The sequence below is a fragment of the Cavia porcellus genome, unplaced genomic scaffold (genome assembly GCF_034190915.1).
Source record: "Cavia porcellus strain 051 isolate PalLab524CR breed Dunkin Hartley unplaced genomic scaffold, mCavPor4.1 scaffold_12, whole genome shotgun sequence".
Taxonomy (NCBI): Eukaryota; Metazoa; Chordata; class Mammalia; order Rodentia; family Caviidae; genus Cavia; species Cavia porcellus.
In genome coordinates this window covers 4,878,170-4,897,371 of record NW_026947495.1, presented here as the reverse complement: position 1 = coordinate 4,897,371, position 19,202 = coordinate 4,878,170, and the positions used below count along the sequence as shown (strand labels likewise).

At 38.6% G+C, this 19,202-nt stretch overlaps 1 protein-coding gene across 2 annotated transcripts; it reads left to right on the top strand.

The window, feature by feature from the left end:
- The first annotated feature begins 23 nt into the window (after positions 1-23).
- On the top strand, positions 24-10,404 carry Kcnj2 (potassium inwardly rectifying channel subfamily J member 2). 2 transcript variants are annotated; one of them, NM_001172975.1, is given in 3 exon segments: positions 116-182; positions 5,142-7,233; positions 7,305-9,193. In NM_001172975.1, a coding segment is annotated over 1 exon segment (1,284 nt). In that variant the 5' UTR covers positions 116-182; positions 5,142-5,358; the 3' UTR covers positions 6,643-7,233; positions 7,305-9,193.
- Positions 10,405-19,202: the final 8,798 nt, after the last annotated feature.

Below are 19,202 nucleotides of genomic sequence, written 5' to 3'. Positions count from 1 at the left end.
CCCAGGATATTGCAGAGCGCACTGGAGCCCTGGCCAGCGCGCAGCCTTCCCGGCGCCGGCAAGCTGGGTCTTGGGAATTCTGTTTTGCTCCTGCTCACTCACATTTACAAACCACTGGATCTTATATGCCTCTGTACCTCCCATTTCCACTGCGTGTGTCCATGCTCCCGTGCCAGCAACAGGTAAGGACGGCTGTGTGCGTGTTCCCCCTCCGCTCTTGCTGTCTGCGTGCCCTGGGGAGTGGACGCGGGACACTGCCCCCTGCTCCTGTCCTGGCTCCGCTCCTCCAGAGGTGTCCAGCTGTCATTCTCCTGTAGCGCTGTCTCACGCTTCGGAGTCCCAGCTCCTGTCTATACAGTTTGTGTGCGTACCAGAACATCCTCAAGAGCTAAAAATACTGAGACATGCTTGGAACAGTTGAGCAATAGAAACAGATTTCGCTGCAGCATCTGTTTGTGCTCATAACTTCCAGTGCACCAGCTGTAAGCGAGATACATGGTCTGGCGGCAGGAGCGAGAGGCTGTGCGCGATTCTCGCGCTGAGCGGCCAAAGGAGGTGGTGGTGGTGGGCGGTGGGAGGTACACCCGGAGCGCCGGCCTCAGATCTCCACAGACCTCCGGACTAAACACTATTCTGGATCCCTCGATCTTGGCTCCGCCCCACTCCCTGGTCGTTATTTCCAGTATAGCTTCTAGTTCCAAAGAAGAGTGAGCGTCTCAAAGTTATTTTGCCTGAGAGAGAGAGAGCAGGACCCGAATTGGATTTCAGCCTGAAGACCACAAACTTTCACATTTTATGTCTCTCTTGCCCTTAGCGATTTGTTATTCTTAGTAATCATCCTGTAAATGCCCAGCTTGAAGATAGCGTGGTTTTAGGGAAGCCAAAAATCAGAACGACTTGATTCTGCAAAAAAAGATTGCATCATAACTTGAATTCACCATGACAGCTGAAAAAAAATAATAAGAAAATGGGTAGCTTAGTGTCTGTCCGGGTAAGCCAGTGAGTAACCTGGTAACTAAAATGAGGCGCTTTTTTTTTTTTTTTTTTTAAGATTTACATAAATTCAGAATGTATCTTTTAGGAAATAAGGTGTTACTTGAAAACCTGTTTTGATATGCAAAGAAGGAATACTGTTTTCTTTTCACGTTAACAGCTAACAGGCTGACATATTTGCTCTTGGTAACCCCTGTTGTATGTCTGCTTTACACTTGTTAACTTCTTTTTTCTCACTTCCAAGTGTTTATTTGCATTTTCCATGCTCTGGAATAATCCTGATTCTCAGAAGGAGGCAGAGATGTTGCTTCATGGGTGGTGAGAGAGGTGACAGCTTTGGTCAAGGTCACTTTTCTTTCTACCCCTTCCCCTTATATTTTGGTAGCACTTATTTTTTTTTTTTTTTTATATTAGCAGTACTCCTAAGGAGTATCTGTTTCGCATGGTTGTGAATTTGTCTTTTTTAAAGAAACATAATCTCTACATCCTTTAGCTTTCTAGTTGTAGAATCTCTGGCTAGCTGTAGAGTCCTTGTAAGACTTTTGAGTAGGCTGAAAGACTGTCCATATCTTTATGCAAACTGTGCCACAATTTTGAGATTTTGTTTGAAGTGTATATTGTTTATTGAGTGTTTTTTGAGTGTATGCAAATGCTAAGCAATGCTGTGTGCATTGTTGAACATGAAGGTTAGAGGCAGTGCTCACATGGATAGATGAGTATTTCCCCCCTCCCTACCCCACTCTCTCCTCCTCTCCGCTTCTGTTTACTGAGCTTCCAGGAGGTTGCTTTGCTAGCAGTTGTGCTCACGTAGCAACTTGTGCCCAGAGCACACTCAGGCTGGTCTATATGGCGTCAGCTGGGGAATAGCAGCTCTAAACACTCATTAGCAGATCTTGCTCTCAGCCCAGTACAGTTTCTCTTGCTATTTCCTATTCTTAGTCAGAAACTTTATTATTCACTAAATCCAAGACCATATTATGGGACACAAGTTATTATTGTTCTTCATGATTACCTTTTCCAGTTTTTTATATGCCCCTTTGGGTTGATTGACTAAATAGTAAAATCAGTTTAGATGCCTCCATCTGTACCTTGTGATCTTCTTGATCTTGTGTTTATCCATGGCTCTCTGTCCCTTAACATCCACCTAAGATTGAAGCATTGAACTATTTTTTCCATTGCTTATGCTTAATTTTGGATCAGTCTATAAATAGTCTTAACATGAACAGCACCACATGTAGCTTTTCAATTTCCCAGAAATACTTTTTACATCAGTTTTTATGAACCGAGTAAAATGATGATCTGTGTATCACTGAGTTTCCATCCTAGCCCTGAAATATTTCAGCTCAAAGGGGAATTTATATATCACTCATCAAATCAAGCATCTCTTCTTCAAAGCAATAGCTCTCAAAAAGTCAAGTCATTTAATATTTTCATCTATTCTTAATTAATTCTTTCTCCAGGTATTATTTGGCATAAAGTGGCATGGGAGCCCCACTTTTTTTTTTATAAGAGCTTTTTCCAGATGTGCATGCATTGCTTGTTTCTAGTGAGAGAGGAAGGGGAGAAGAAATTTTCTGCTTGTCTAAATCCACAGAGCCATGTTGCCGGTAAACAGCATAGGCAGGCTTACTGGTAAATTAAGACAGTTACCTTCCCAAACCTTGGTAAGTTCTAGACTTTTGCTATATCATCAAGTCACCAAAAGTCTTAATTCAGATGAGGCATGGACCCTTGTATACACATGTAAATCCCTTTGGGGGTATAATTGTTTGAAGTGATAAAAATTTCCATTTTTCCAAGGGGGGGGACCTCCTCTTTTTCCTTTTCCAGGAAAAAATGGTAAAATTTCTAAATGATGCTTTATATATGGAACAAATTCTGTCATTAGCATTGGAAGTAAGACAATAATAGTCGTTCAATACAGGCTATTTTCAAGACTGTAAATGTGGAAAGCTATTCATAGGAAGCTGGTATTGTGTGATTTGTGGAATTCAAACAAATGTCCTGGGGTCAAGATTTTTGGAAAGTCATAATTCAGCCTTTAGATTTCATATAGTTATTACCTGCTAATCTAGAAATAGTGCATAAATGAATCTCAAGCAGTTTGGGACAATATACTCATGGCTCCTAATGGTAACTGATGAAATGGTTATTTTGAATCAAAGAAAAGAAATTTATTGGTGTCAGTTTTATAATAATAAAAGTTTGCCAAATCAATCAGAATTCTTTTATAAAGCTCCCATCTCTTTGGTAAAGTACACCTGCATTTGATGTTTTGTTACTGTGTCTGTCTCTGTAGAAATGCTTGTCTGTTTTGTGTGAGCCAAAAAAACTGAAATCATTGTTAAAAAAAAATTCTTTCTAAGAGCAGAATCTAGAACCCTGAAGAATAAGATCCTTTTTTCCTTTGGTCCAAGTGCAAATTTCATAGCAAAGCAGACAAAACATTGAGCAGGTGGAAGGTTGAGAAAGCACAGTAACTTCTTTTTATAAAGTAATTCAAAAGCACTTTCAAATCGGGCATCATTTAGGTGTCAAAAGCTGCCAACATGTAACACACATTGCAATTTTCACAGATGACTAATCTCAGGAAAAATGTGTTGGGGCACATTCTTGCATAATAACTTGGATATAGAAGGAGAAGTCAAGAGACTGTAACAAGGCATTTTCAAAGACAATGCACCTTCCTTCTTTTTTAAAGATGCATGGATGCAGGACAAATGATTTGCTTTATTTGTGTGCAACTGGCCTGGCTGAGCATGGTTCTGTTAACTGCTTAACCTTCATGTGATTTGGAGGAGAAAGAAAAAGTGATGTTTTCATAATCAGAGCTTCATAGATTTCTGATCCTCCCTATGAGTTGCTCATTTTCCCCTTATTTGCAAGACATAAATTTTATTATTGCTTGAAAAGCTGAGAACCACTTTATCTTTTTAGTTCTAGGGTATGTTAGATTTGTTTATATACATTTGGTAAAGGAAACACCATAGATTCCCCCCCACACACAGGCATTTGTTAGACAAGGAAAAAAATATTTTCTTTGGAGCCAAGATGGAAAGTTAAAGCAAGTAGATAGTTTTTTTTTTTAACCTAGGGGAGAATGAGGCAATAAGAGAAGACTGAAAACCTCTTGTTTGCTCATGTTATGTGGAGGTGAGTGCCTTCTCCATAGGAACCTATATCAAACAACTGGGATTGAAGTGAAAGTAAGCTGACTGGCATTTATGAGCTACGACGATTACAAAGTTGTCTCTGTTTGAAGGAACACAGCATTGGATCCACATAGAATGAGTGAGTGCCTTATCTAAATCTGCTAAAGACCTGGTCCTTTGGCGCAAAGGTGCTTACTTCCTCATCTGTCATTGTACATGGCAAGCCCCATCTCTGGAGAATTTCAGGACTTTTATTGCTAGGCAACAGAATTGCTCTCTCCCCCAGAGCAAATCTGTGTCTTCGAGTCAGAATCACTTGCACTAACAGAGATGCTATCAGACATTTCTGCACGGTGGCTGCTTGCAGTGCATGGAGAGATAGAGCAAGCCCAAACAGTTTCCAGAAGTTAGGACTTTCACTATCCAGTATCCATTTCATTTGAAGGGCTGGGTGCTCAGTTTCGTCACTGGAACAAAATAGTCTATGTTTCCTGTTGTCAACTTTGTCATCAAGAGCTCCAATAGTCTTCTAGGATGCATGTGTAACTCAGTTAACCTCAAGGCTTCACTTACATGAAATGTAGTCTAGATATGTCCTAGTTCTAAAAGCTCTGGGACAAGTCTTAAAATGAGAAAGTGATTCTTCTGTTTAGTGACTTGAAACCCTAGCAAGTAGGAAAAACAAATGAGGAGAATGGAGCTGTGAGGCAGATCTGGAGAGTAGAATATTCTAAGTCAGGAGCAAAAAAGTGAAGGAAAAAGGACTTCAATTTTGGTTGAGTGACTGTCACAGATAACTCATCTATGCTTAACAACTCTGTGCTTTTAACTAGAATTTTAAAAAGTCCTTCTAAGGGAGAAAGAAACCAAAACCCCTACAATTTATTACAAAACATAACTTTCTGTGGTTTTGTTAGGATAAAATTTGTTGCCTAAAACAGTAAGTCTGTACTAAAATAGATTTCTTTTGTAATTCCCAAATCTCTTTTCTTGCAGGATATGTTCTCTTGATGTCAGCTAAGAGTTACTAAGGTAGCTCTGCATGTCAGTAAACCAACCTTGGTAGAATCCCGAGGCTCTTGGAGACACCCATCTCTCTTCATTTTTGTGTGTGCGTGTCCTCACTGAACATTCAAAACTGTTTCTCCAAAGAGTTTTGCAAAAACTCAGACTGTTTTCCAAAGCAGAAGCACTGGCGTCCTCAGCAGAAGCGATGGGCAGTGTGCGAACCAACCGCTATAGCATTGTCTCTTCGGAAGAAGACGGCATGAAGTTGGCCACCATGGCAGTTGCCAATGGCTTTGGGAATGGGAAAAGTAAAGTCCACACTCGGCAACAGTGTAGGAGCCGCTTTGTGAAGAAAGATGGCCACTGTAATGTTCAGTTCATCAACGTTGGGGAAAAGGGACAACGGTACCTTGCTGACATTTTTACTACGTGTGTGGACATTCGCTGGCGGTGGATGCTGGTTATCTTTTGCCTAGCTTTTGTTCTCTCGTGGCTGTTTTTTGGCTGTGTGTTTTGGCTGATAGCTTTGCTCCATGGAGATCTGGATGCATCTAAGGAGAGCAAAGCCTGTGTGTCTGAGGTCAACAGCTTCACAGCTGCCTTTCTTTTCTCCATTGAGACCCAGACAACCATCGGCTATGGGTTCCGATGTGTCACGGATGAATGCCCGATTGCGGTGTTCATGGTTGTGTTCCAGTCAATTGTGGGCTGCATTATTGATGCTTTTATCATTGGTGCCGTCATGGCAAAGATGGCAAAGCCAAAGAAAAGAAATGAGACTCTTGTCTTCAGTCACAATGCTGTGATTGCCATGAGAGATGGCAAGCTGTGTTTGATGTGGCGAGTAGGCAACCTTCGGAAAAGCCACTTGGTAGAAGCTCATGTTCGAGCCCAGCTCCTCAAATCCAGAATTACTTCTGAAGGGGAATACATTCCCTTGGATCAAATAGACATCAATGTTGGCTTTGACAGTGGAATTGACCGTATATTTCTGGTATCCCCAATCACTATTGTCCATGAAATAGATGAAGATAGTCCTTTATATGATTTGAGCAAGCAGGACATTGATAATGCAGACTTTGAAATTGTTGTGATACTAGAAGGCATGGTGGAAGCCACTGCCATGACAACACAGTGTCGTAGTTCTTATTTGGCCAACGAGATCCTTTGGGGCCACCGCTATGAGCCAGTGCTCTTTGAGGAGAAGCACTACTATAAAGTGGACTATTCGAGGTTTCATAAGACTTACGAAGTACCCAACACTCCCCTTTGTAGTGCCAGAGACTTAGCAGAAAAGAAATATATTCTCTCAAATGCTAACTCATTTTGCTATGAAAATGAAGTTGCCCTTACAAGCAAAGAGGAAGATGACAGTGAAAATGGGGTTCCAGAAAGCACCAGTACAGACACACCTCCTGACATCGACCTTCACAACCAGGCAAGTGTACCTCTAGAGCCCAGACCCTTACGGCGAGAATCGGAGATATGACTGACTAGCTCATTCTCTGGAATATTTACGTAACTACACAGTCTGTTGGTCAGAGGCCCAAAACAGTTTTACAGACGACGGTACTGGTCAGAGGTGGGACAAGGCAGGTGGCCACAAGAGACCGAGGCTAGCACGAGTGATTTTGAGAAAGACTGTAAACCCGATGATGAAGTCAAGCACTCAATAGGCCTCCGTGTAACTCAATGGCACATATATGTTATAGAATAAGTTATGGATTTTTAATGTATTGTTTTGTGTTTTTACAAAACTTGAATTTGCAGGCAAGCTTTGGTTGGGTATTTGACTTATCCAGAATGCTTCTCTTTAGGGAACAAGAATGTTTTTAATGGCATAACAAAGGCAAGACTTTGCCTTAATTTTTGAAAAGCTGCTAACTACATGAACACAAATTGTATTTTTGTTGCAGTGTAGTTTTTCTTTTATATAATTTAAAAGTCAGTGTTGAACTTTGTTGAAAGCTCATGATGCACTGCAAAGTAGCAAGTATTTGGCTATTAACTGCCAAAATGAAAGCCTGATTTTTTTGAGGCCAGTAATCTGTTTGCTACAATTGATTCTCTCTCTCTCTCTCTCTCTCTCTCTCTCTCTCTCTCTCTCTCTCTCTCCTCTCTCTCTGTCCTCTCTCTCTCTCTCTCTCTGTCCTCTCTCTCTCTTCTCTGTTTGGTTACATAAGGGCATTATGTAACACTAGCCAAATGGTAGCCTCTGGGTTTTTTTCCTTTCTCTCCAGGATATTAATGGGTTATCTCAAATTTTAAGTTAGACTACCTAAAATGAATACCAAAGATAATGCACATTTTTGCACAATGGAGCTTATACTAGAAAGAAAGCCCTATGGGTTGCCTTGAAATCAAGAGACAATAACTTTGAACCTCAGCAAGACCTTGAAATGCCTGTTCATTTGCACCTTTTTTAGAAAACTGATCATCAGAAACAAGAGTCCCGTAAGTGTAGTTCTTTATAAATTCCGTCTTTTTCAAGCATCTTTCTTATTGGAAGAGGAAGAGGACGAAGACAGTGAAAGTATAATCCACACACATCACCCAGGATTCACAGCTTTTGTTTTCTCCTGTAGTTAGTGCCCTCCTGGTTAGTGTCTAAAATGATATGCTCTTAGATTTGTCTGGACTTTCCCCTTTTATGCACATTCCAACATTTATTCCATAAGATAAGGTCTCTGTTGGACTTTGCCTGCATTCTGGCATCCTCCAAAGGAACATTTGCACCTGAATTCATAGCCTTGACTGTCAGGACGTTTATAGATTGGCATCATCTTAGAAAAGATACCATGCCTGGCTTCCTGGTTTGTTTCTTTGATCAGCCTGTCTGGAGGGAGACCTGCAGTGTGGGAGCAGGCTAAGATGATGATGTAGAAGGTAATAGGGAGGTGTTAGACAAACCTCTTTGATGCAACACTTTAGCTCAAGTATTCACAAGCCAGAGGAAAATTGCTTCTTTTGTATTGCAGAGGGCAGAAATGAGAACATTTCAGTATTCTAGGATCAAAGATAGTCACAAAATCATGTAATGCAATCACAAGTAAATGTGATAATAGCCCAAAAGGATTATTTCCCTCTATGTGTGCATATGCATGACCACTGTGAGCCAAAACATTACTTTTTGTGAAGCTCTAGAGCAGGTTTCAAAGGACACACTGTTTTTAAGAAGTCTCTCCTGCTTGGCTGCCTGCCTTGTTAGAAACAGCTTCTCTCCCCCAGCTCAATAATGGAATTCTTCTTTTGGTCTAAAGTTCCCTACTTGTGAATTCTGGGGTTGCTGACTTTTCTTTTTAATTAGAGTCTCAAAATCAACTCTTTTGTGGTGTTATATGCTAGTATGCCATTAAAAAACAGCTTGTTCTAGAATCCTGTACTCTGTCAATTTACATTTGTGATGGTATCTGGTTTGGGAACAGCCATGTATGAATGCCGTGCCTGCAGGAGTATGACAGATTCTGCTGTTTTCAGCCTTCCATGTTGATGAGTTTAAAATCCATGGGTTCTTTTCAATGGAACCAAGACAGAGAGGTTAAGCAAGTGGATGTCACTTATAATCCAAATTTAAAGGCAGATTTGGAAAGTTGTTTAATGAGTTGGAGGAAATGGGGATGAGAGAATTTAGTGAATGAACAATAATTTGGCCTTTGACTGTGAGAGGCTATTGAGGGCTTCAGCTGCTGCTATTATGATGTTTTGCAAAGGAAAATAATCAAACCAAAGAGTATTCAATGACATATAAATTAAATGAAGATGCAGAGGAGAATGGGGGTGACCACACAGGAGGCCCTCCCCCAAACACACCGTGCTACCACTTAAAAAGAACTGAAATGTTTGAAGGGGGTGGGTACAAGGACAAGAAGGGGGAGGGAAATCTTTCAATTTATTTCTGATAAAGTAGGAAATAAAATCTAAAATTTCTGGTGCACAGGTTTGTTTTTCTTTTTTCAAGAGAATTTTGCAGAAGCTATGTTTTTAAAAGTGTACATTTTATAAAGTTTATCAGATATTTTCATATTTAAAGCCAAATGTAAATAGAAGTGTGTAAAGCAAAAGAAAAAAAAAAGAAAAAAAATTACCATAGAAAGTATAATTTCTGAGCAACGATTTCTGAAAGCTAATACCTATATGCTACCGGTTAGCATGGTTTCAGCAAATATTTACCAGCCTTATAAAATTCATATTGCTAGGTTCTCCTGTTATTTATTTCAGCATGGACTGTTCATTTGAAAGCTTTTCGTAGTTACTAGCATTTTAATAATTACAAGTTTTAAATGGCTATTTTGTTGTTGTTGTTGTTGTTAAAAGAGCCAAGACACAGGTAATGCTGGCACTTATTGCAGCATTTTACCTTCAAAATATTGTCTTTATTGACTGAGTCTCCTTAACTAATGCAAACCTGTCACTAGAATGCAGAAGGAAGGGACTCACCTTGAATATCTGGGGTGGATTCCCAGATGCGTGTTGCTTCTCTATTGCAAGCAAATCCTTGATGCATTTCCTTAGGATGTATTCCCTTTTAAAGAATGTCTGCCCATATCTGGATGGGCATTATATTTGGGAGGGTGTAGATTCCTGATTATTCTATTTTTAAATAAGAGGTAGACAAAGCGAATTCTATTTTGATTATTGAGAAAGGAATAGTTTTCTATCCCTCTAAGAGTTATACTTGAATCAGACATTTTAAGGATGTCACTATAGCACTGTAGCCATTTCCAAATTCCTCCAGGAAGTTTGTTTTACTTGGTTTTCATTCTATTAATGCATTGTTTCTTCCCTTTACTTCCTTTCTCCCCTGCATACTCCCATCCCAGATCTCAGTGTGTATTTGAAGAGCTCTGTCCCCTAAATCATGTTCTTCTTGCAGATAATAAAATGAGTTTATCTTTTTTAATAAGCCACTTTGTAAAGGCAAACAAGCTAATTCTGAGTACGGTGATCTGTTTTTCACTCTGTGTCTAATAATGTCAAGGGGAAAATTAAAAGTGTTGCATAGTTTTATCCCCACCAACAACCTTTAGCAAACTAGAATTTCCTTTCTAGTATCATGAGCTTTCAGCTCTGGGGTACAGTGAGTTGAACAATTTTGGCCTTTGACAATCATGTTAGTTATTATTTTCCCATTTGCCATCTTTTTGTATCTCCAGTCTTCCTATTGTACTGCACAAACCATCGATTGTACATATTTTTATATATTATGTCTTATTTTATTATTTCTAAATAAAAATCAAAAATTGAAAATGAATTTGTGCTAGAATTGTCTGTCCCTCTGTATCATTACTGTGCAGTCACTGAAATACAAAGCAAATATTCCCAAACAATAGGACAAAAACCCCTATACTTTGGATGAATAAGGTCATGGAAATTGCCTAAATGTACAGGTGCACTGAAGTGGCCAGTTACTTTAATCCAAGTTAAAGGAAGTCAAGCTCATATTTTGCTTTAGGACTGAACTGACTAGGTAGGGAGAAGATGGAAAAGACCAAAATTGACCAAGCAAAGCTTACATAAGCAGTATTAGGGTTAGATTTCAGTGCTCTGTGTGGTAATAACAGTTGCTCTTTATTGAATCCTGACAATATATAGGTTCTGCCTTGTATATTATTTTATTCATTTTTTCCAAAAAATAAGCCAGAGTGTTATTATTCTTTCTTAAGGACTAAGATGTGGAAAATCGGTAACATAAGGCCAGAGAATAAATACTTTTAGCTTTGTGAACTAGACTGCTTTAGTCTCAAGTAAGCAATATGCCCCTGTAGCCACAAAACTGTCTCAGACAACATGAAAACACACAAAACTCCAGGTAGCAGGGCTGGCTCAATTTTCAGCCTATCATCTGCCAACTGCTGCCACAGATGAAAAGACTGAGAGTAAATTTTAGTTAATCAGTCCCTGGGGTAGCATATGAATTCAATTTCCAAACTCAGTTTATGCCACAAAGTTATGTATTGTTTCAGAACACAGAATTATGACTGATATGTGGTCTCAGAAAAAACGTCGCCTCCTTTAGCAAATTTGGAATAAAGTGTTTTTGCAAGTGGGAAAAAATTGAGGTAATTTGCTTGTTGGAGAATTTTGCGGGGGGAGTGGGTACCAGGGATTGAACTCACGACCTCACACTTACCAGGCAGCTACTTATACCTGCTGTACTAAGTCGCCAGCCCCAGAAATTTGCTTTTTAAAACACAGTTTTCTCTTTAATAATTTTTTTCATTTCAAAATATCCATGGGAACATTTCAAACTTGGTTTTAGGTTCTTTCTCAATAAAAAATGATTGAATCTTTTTTATTTTGTTAGTATGTGTTTGCAGTAGACGAAGTTTACATTCATCTTAGTGAGCAGGTGCACGTACTTAATGTATGTACCTGATTCTTTTCAGTCCTTCCCCTTCCCTTTCATCCCCCTTCCTTCATCTCTAGATCTCATTTCCCCATTTTAACCATTACTGTTGGTTATTATTGTGATTAGCTAATGTTTGGGACATACGCTTACATTCATTGCGGGTATTTGGTACAAGTGGGGGACTCTTCTTAAATCTTTTGAAGTCCTCTCCTCTCTTCCCTCCCTTTACCCTTGATATCTTTAATCTTATTAGCAACACTGCGGCTGTTACTTGCCACCATTAAGGAAAGGAATGAAAAAACCGGATCCTAGAGAAGCCCTTGCCCAGTGCACTCAACTAGGGGCTACAGTAGAGAGGACAGAAGTTTAATCAGCCCCACTGCTCTGCTGGGTTTGTCACCTGTTTCCTCTGCTGTGCTCCCTTCCTCAGAGGCAAGTGTGGTAAAGCGACACCATCTCGTCCAGGGCCTTTGTGCCTCTGCATTTCCTTTCCTGAGTGAGTGACGAAAACATGCTCTTTTCTTTCCCCCACACAGGAAGCTGGAGTGCAGAATCCCTGCCCCTTTCTAACCCACAGCTCATTTTTCTGTTTAGTATTTGCAGAGCAAGAACAACTCATGAAGGGTAGAATAATTACAAACCTAAACATTGGTTGTGGGAATTGGGAAAATTGGAGCTTCAGATTAATTTCAATTAACCAGGAATTGCTTAGACCTGTCTCCAGGCAAAACCACAAAGCTCTATTACTAACCAGACTACAGGCTTCTAAACCACCTCCTGCTCTTCTGCTTTCCTCCCCCCACAGGCAGGCAAAATTGTAACAGGATCCTTCTGTGCCAGGACCATTAAGCTTTCTGCCTATCACGGCAAAGCCACATGCCTGGTGACTGCCCTACAGGGCTTGTCTATGTTTTTATTTTTGTTTAATTAAATCTGTATACAACAAGAAGTCCTACCTAGAACTTCTTTTCCTGCCAGGGAGTACTTCTTTTTGATTGACAGCAAAAAAGGCTTTCAAATTCCAGCCTTCTTAAGCAACGTTTTCTTAGCACTTGCAAGGAACACCATACACATTTTTTTTTTTTCACAAATGTCCATTGTAGTGCTAGCAAGCCTATTCAATCGATTGGCTTCATTTCCCTCAATTTAATTGTATGCATAATATACATGAAGGAAGGCTAGTTCTACGCGGTTTAAGAAAAGTAATGAGCCAAGTCCATGATTAGCATATTTTAAGTCCTCAGAGCCATTCTTTTCCAAACAGTTCAGAACAAGAAGCCTCGTGGTCTTATGATTAAAATCCCTGTCTGAGAGTTGTTACATTGACCGGAAAAATATTTCATAATTACAAGGCGATTCCCAAAAGGCATGGAATAAATAAGTCCCTCCAGAGCTCTTGGCTTATTCAAGGTGTCCACTTGTCCCAATTGGCTTGTGACTAATGGGTTTCCAGCGCGAGGGCTTTTAGTCTAAAATTGGGAAAGGTGAGGCAAACCGAGTGGAATCAGTCACCCTACTTTGGAAACTGAAAATGTCGAGTGGTTGGGGGTAAGAAGGCAGTGACAGTTGAAGAAGATGCGGAGGGGAGAGATGAAGTAAGCCAGCTTCTGTCCATGAGCTTCACTAATGACCAACAATAGCAGTAGTGAGTAATTACACCTAAGTGACTGTCTCTGAATAACTGTAATTTGTTGCATTCATTGATTTGGAGGAATTGTTTCCTCAATCACAATTCTCGCCTTACTTAATAGATGGCACATACTCTTTAAAGCTTTCTGGAGTGACTGAGCATACTATGTGTATCAATTCCTGGAGGCATGTACTTTCTAGATTTCTTATTTGTCATGGAAGCGTCAGATGATATTTTTCCATTGCTGGAAGTTTCCTAGCACAATCTGGGTTTTTCTTCTGACTCACTGTGTGAAGGAAATCATGTTAATAGTCTATGCTATCGGTTCTATCTTATTATGATACACTGTTGGTGTCACATCTTCATATCATAGCACATACGATAAGAATCATAGGAGAGACCATCAAATACCTCTGTTTTATGTGGAATACCATGCGTGTTAGTAAGTCCACCTGAAACAAAACTGACCTGACTTGAACAGAAGAGTTTTATAGTAACAATACTCATTTTAAAGATTTTTTGGTTTCGGGGTTGAGATATTTTGAGAGCTTGAGGCTGTTAAAATATTTGACTTCTAGAGAACTTTTTCAACTCATAAAATTTTGTGGAAGAATTATTATAGTGTAATCTGGATACTTAAATTTCCTATGTGGGCATTCTATAGGTTAAGAGAAGTCATCAGTATGGTTATATGTTTGTTTTGCTTAAAACTAAGAGAAGTACACACACTTCAGATATGAAAAACACACATATAATAATAATTACCAATGATTGAGAATTTAGGCTTTATTAGCCCTGCATAGATATACAGACAGTTCTTGTCCTCTTCTTACAGAAATCTTTACTTAGAAAGTGAATTTCTTTTCTCGGAGTTGTCACCATGGATTCAAATACTAATGAAACCCTTTACTGGGAATTGAGTTCAGCACATATAACTCAAATTGTGGCAATTCTTAAAAAAATTTTGAGTTAAAAACTTATTTTTGTTATAAATGAGCCCAGAAGTCAGGAATAATTACATTTAAATGACAAGTATGGATAATAAAGGTTGTATATAGCAAGCCATGCATGGGGTGGTACACAACTATAATCCCAGCACTTAGAAAGTGTGATAGGAGGATTGCTGGGAGTTCAAGACCAATCTGGGCTACAGAGTAAGTTCAAGGTCACACTGAACTACATTGCAAGACTCTGTCTCAAAACAAAACAAAACAACAAAAAACAACCAAACACACACACACACACACACACACACACACACACTGGCCCCCAAAATAGAAAAGGTGGCGAATATCATTTTGCACAAAACAACTAATGTATGACCTAGCAGTAAAATGATTTACTTGTTCAACTATGATGAGATAATTATGACAGGTTCAAAAATGGAGGCCCTAAAAAGTATGATGTACCAAGAAAGGAGACTTAAGATAAGTAATCAGCCTTCTAATAGGATGGCTCTGGAGGACATCCCACATGTTTATAGGTAAACTAATGCAGCCTAAAAAAAAGCAAGAAAAAACCCCATAAAACTTCACCTCTTTTTCTTCTACTTAATGATAATGTTTTGCCCTTGCCTTTGATTTTTAACCTGAATTCTAGATAAATATTCAGAAACACTCACGTCAATGTGATATCTTAACGAGGCAAATGTTTTTTCTCAACTTCATAAATCTTAAATTTAGCAAATATAAACCTTTAAAATGTAATAATATATAGCATTTCTTCTCTGAACTTCCCCCAGAAACTTACTATTTAATGAATTTGCCACATAGTAATTTTTAAAGATGTATTGTGTATGTTCCCCTTCCTTCCCTCTTCCCTTCCCTCCCTCCCTAGATACTGGTTTGATTATTTCTGTGAATCATCTTTGCCCCTGCACTTCCCCAGTCCTGACACAAGGCCCAAAGAACAGCACTTGGGTAAGTTCATTCCTGTCCAACAAACAAATGATTCAGATCTCTTGCTTTATAATCTTATCTGACTTGTATTTTTTCATATTTTTGCTAAGCTATTCTCTATTTAAAGTCGTAGTTAAGCTATTAATGTGATCATGCAACAAAGAGAATGTCTCACTAAATACAGTTTCTTTAAAAATATATAGACAACCACATCAAAGATTTACTCATGAAAACAGGTTAGTTACTAACAAATTTCAGAGGCACGTGTATACTATGCTTAGCAAAATGTTCTTGGCAAAACATTGTCAGGTAACAACTGTTCATAATCAGCTGAAGAACACATTTATAAATATGCCAGAGGTTTGCTTCTGTCCTGAAATACATTCTTCTGCTGGCTGGATTTTCAGAGAAGAACTTCTCTCTACATTTTCCAGAATTAGCTAAAAGTTGTAGCCAGCATCACTAGAGCAAATGCATAGTCAATAAGGCACTGAAGAAGATGTCCTAGTGTTGCCATAGAAACCTGAAGAAGCATTGAAACACCTTCTCTGCATACTTTAATTTCATCTGAGTGACTTTAAGAACCAAAAATAAAAATTGCGCAGGGATGTAATTATATAAAAACCTGTGTTTGATTATAAATATAGTGCATACTTCTGCCCCTGCTTGCAGCTCACATCTTTTTTCCATTTGAAGACATTTGAATTATTTGAGAAAGATATTTCTCTTGCTGTTTAATTGAAGGGAGGCCCACATTTACCAAAATAAGGAAATAAAGGTTTCTTCTGCATTTCTACCTTTTTTTTTTTTTTTGGTCTCACAGTAGACATCTGATAACAGTGTCCATTTCCAGTGTATGATCACAGTGAGCCACATGGGCTCACCAGGACCAGCTGAAATTTCTCTGCCATCGCCTTTGATAGTCTAAAACATGCTGTAGGTTTATGATAATTTTGTGGAGTAATAAAAAAGTGAGCAGGAGAATGCCAAAAGAGCAGTTAATGGAAGAGACCAACAACATTTTTTTAAAAAATTCCTGTTACTACTTGCAATAGCAGCTCATTTCAAAATAGGGGGTATATGCAGGGAAACCTAAGCTCCTCAAAAAGATTGCAGTTTTGCAACATTTACCTGAGGGGGAGATGTGTAGTTTGAAAGTTTTTTTCTCACAACTTCTAGTGGGCTGTTCTATTAAATTTCCTGGAAGAAAACAATGCATCTTCTTCCCAGTGAAAAAAGACAATCCTAGACTTGCAGGTTGGCATGATTTGCAATATCTTTAGGTTGCTACTTCCTGCTTAATGATTTGCATGAGATTGTGTGCAGTATAGAATGTACTTCAAATGGAAAATGCAAAGGTACAAGGTGTGTCTGCTGAACACGGATGCAGCTTCTATGCTCTTGCAGACTATGCCTCATCTGATCTCTTGATTTGGATGACTGTACGTGACAGTCTTTCTGCAAGGCAAATAAGTCCTTTATATGAATAAAATGTGAAAAGATTTTTCCCATTTAGGAGCACTGGCAGCCTGCAGGTAAAAAAAAAAAAAAAAAAAATAGAAGTTCAGCTAGGGCCATTTGCAAAATGACTGGATACATTGTTTAAATGCTTAAAGCTCACAAAAACAAAGGGACAAAAAAACTTTTACTGTCTATGGTTGATAGTGTTTATGTTAATGAACATACTGTTATGTTAAGGATGTCCAGACCTTTGGGTCAAGGAGAACATAGCACCCACAGAAAGAGCTTTCCTCAAATACAATTTAAAACATCAGCATTGTCTTCTGATGACTATGCATTCAGATACATAGTTTCAGTTTTGTTTTGTTTTTCTTGCTCCTGATTTATTTCTGGTTTTTTTTTTTTTTTTATCCCACACCAATCTGCAAGAAGAATTCAACTTCTCTTTTCTGAAATATTAAAATCCATTCTCAGGGGACTGGGGATTTAGCTCAGCGGCATAAGCGCCTGCCTTGCAAGCAGGCAGTCGTGAGTTCGATCCCGGTATGGATAAAAAAAAGGAAAAAGACAAAGAAAAAAAAATCCATTCTGAGACAATGTCAGCTTCATAGAAAATTTTATAGTAATGTAGATGAAAGATTCTCAGCACATATTCCATGAAGAACATCAGACTTACTTTTCAGATCATATTTCTATGGAGAAACTCATTCACACACTGAACAAAAGAAATGGCCATATGGTTAGTGAGATCCCCTTTATTATAAATAGCTGGCTTTATAATCATAGAAATTGTTTTTATTTTCCAAAAGAAGTGTGATAGAAGATGCACAGAGAAGTAAAGTTTAATTGCCTTGGTCTAAAATTTGGTTTCAGTACCTAAGGCTCAGAGATTTGATTCCATTAGCACATTACAAATCAAGGAGAGACTGACATACAGATTCAAAGCACTGATTTTTATTTGAAAGCTATGAATGTTGAGGGGCTCCCATACCCCCAGAACTCCAAATGGTATATGTTTTTATTCTGTGAATCTTATGTTATGCTTGGGATTTTAATAACAAGAAGTCATGTGAATTAACTATTAGATGTTAGCAAACAAAAAACATCTTGCCTACAATGCCCTTAAGGGTCTGACTCCACTAGGAGGGTCACTTGTTGTTAGATATGATTCTTTTCCCACGGACAAGACATGGGTAAACACTCTCCATGTTAGGGCCTCTTCTTTAAAATAATTCCAAGGCCACGCAGTATCCCTACTTTATACTCTCTTCTGTATAAAAATTCCCTACGATAGAAGTGAGTATACAGAGTACATTTGCAGTCAAGTTTCAGAGGCATAGAAGTTGACCTTTTGTTTTAACTTTGTTTCTTGGTCATCTAATTCTCTTTTATAGTTATAAAGGTATGCACTCTTGTGCATGCTATTTCCATGACTGTCCCCAGCTTCAGAAAATCCTTCCAGGTCAAACCCACATTTACTCCCAGGAAACCACTGATCAGTTTTTATAAGCATAAAGTAAGTTTGCCTTTTCTAGGGATTCTGTTCTATCTTTCAGAAGCCATATGTATCTTTGATTTTATGGGTCGTGTCTTGATTTTACCTTCTATCATTTAGGAAAAAACTTTACTCTTTAATCTTAAAGATCTTGGGGGCTCTCAAGTGCTGAATACATGTTTCTCCTGTTCAGTTCTCTGCCTTATCCTCCAGCTCAGTCCCTTTAACTGCTGAATTATTTTTGTTAAATCCTTAAAAGCAGAAATTTTGATACAAAAATGTGTAATTGATTATATCTGATAAATGTATATAAATGTATGCATGTGTGTACTCGCAATAATTTTGCATCTATATTTTGTCTAAGGAAATCTTCAATTTGAAGATATTTTCAAAGGTGCTTCTATGGTTTTTGCAAAATAGATTTGATTTCTATCCTTCTTTTTTTACTTCTGTGTACCATGTATTTCAAACCCTATCGTGAAATATTATTTATAACCTGATTCATTTTCTACAAAGACATGGATGCAGGCATACTGCCTTCCATGAATTAAAGATTCTGAGCCTTGGTTGGTTCATGGGAAAATAAGAATGAACACAAATTTCATTTGAAAGATAATAAATTATATAAAAGTGCTTTGTAAATTGTATGTTGCATATTAGTGACTTGCATATTTAGCATTTCTTTTCCATTTGAGATCGTCTTTATCCTAAATTCCAAACATGTAGGTCCATTTACAAAAGCTTTCTTCATTTTGAAAAATATTTATCAAGCATCAGCTGCCCAGATCCATGACTGGTGTGGGGGATTGCAAGGGGCTCTGCAGTGAGCTTGCAGCAGAGTGAGAGAGAAGAACAGTAATTAGAGTAATCTAATTTTAGATTTCTATATTTATGCTCTGATCCTACCAATTAAGCCCAAAGACCTCCAATAAAGTGTCTGCAGAAGTCAGGCAAGCTCTCTTCTGCAAGTTTGCCGGGACGATTCATGTCATTCCTTGTCATGTTACACCAAATGTCTAGAGGTGCTTTTCTTTGTTGCTTTTTCCTTACTTTGTGTGCTTGAATCGCTAAGGTCGGAGCGCATGCGCCTGAACTCTGACACTATGCGAAGGGAAGGCGTTGTTCTTGGCGGAATACTGAGTAACAAGCCTATCAGATTACAGAATGCATTTCCTTTATCTTGGGGCATTGGGCTCTATTCAGAGGGCAAGCAGGA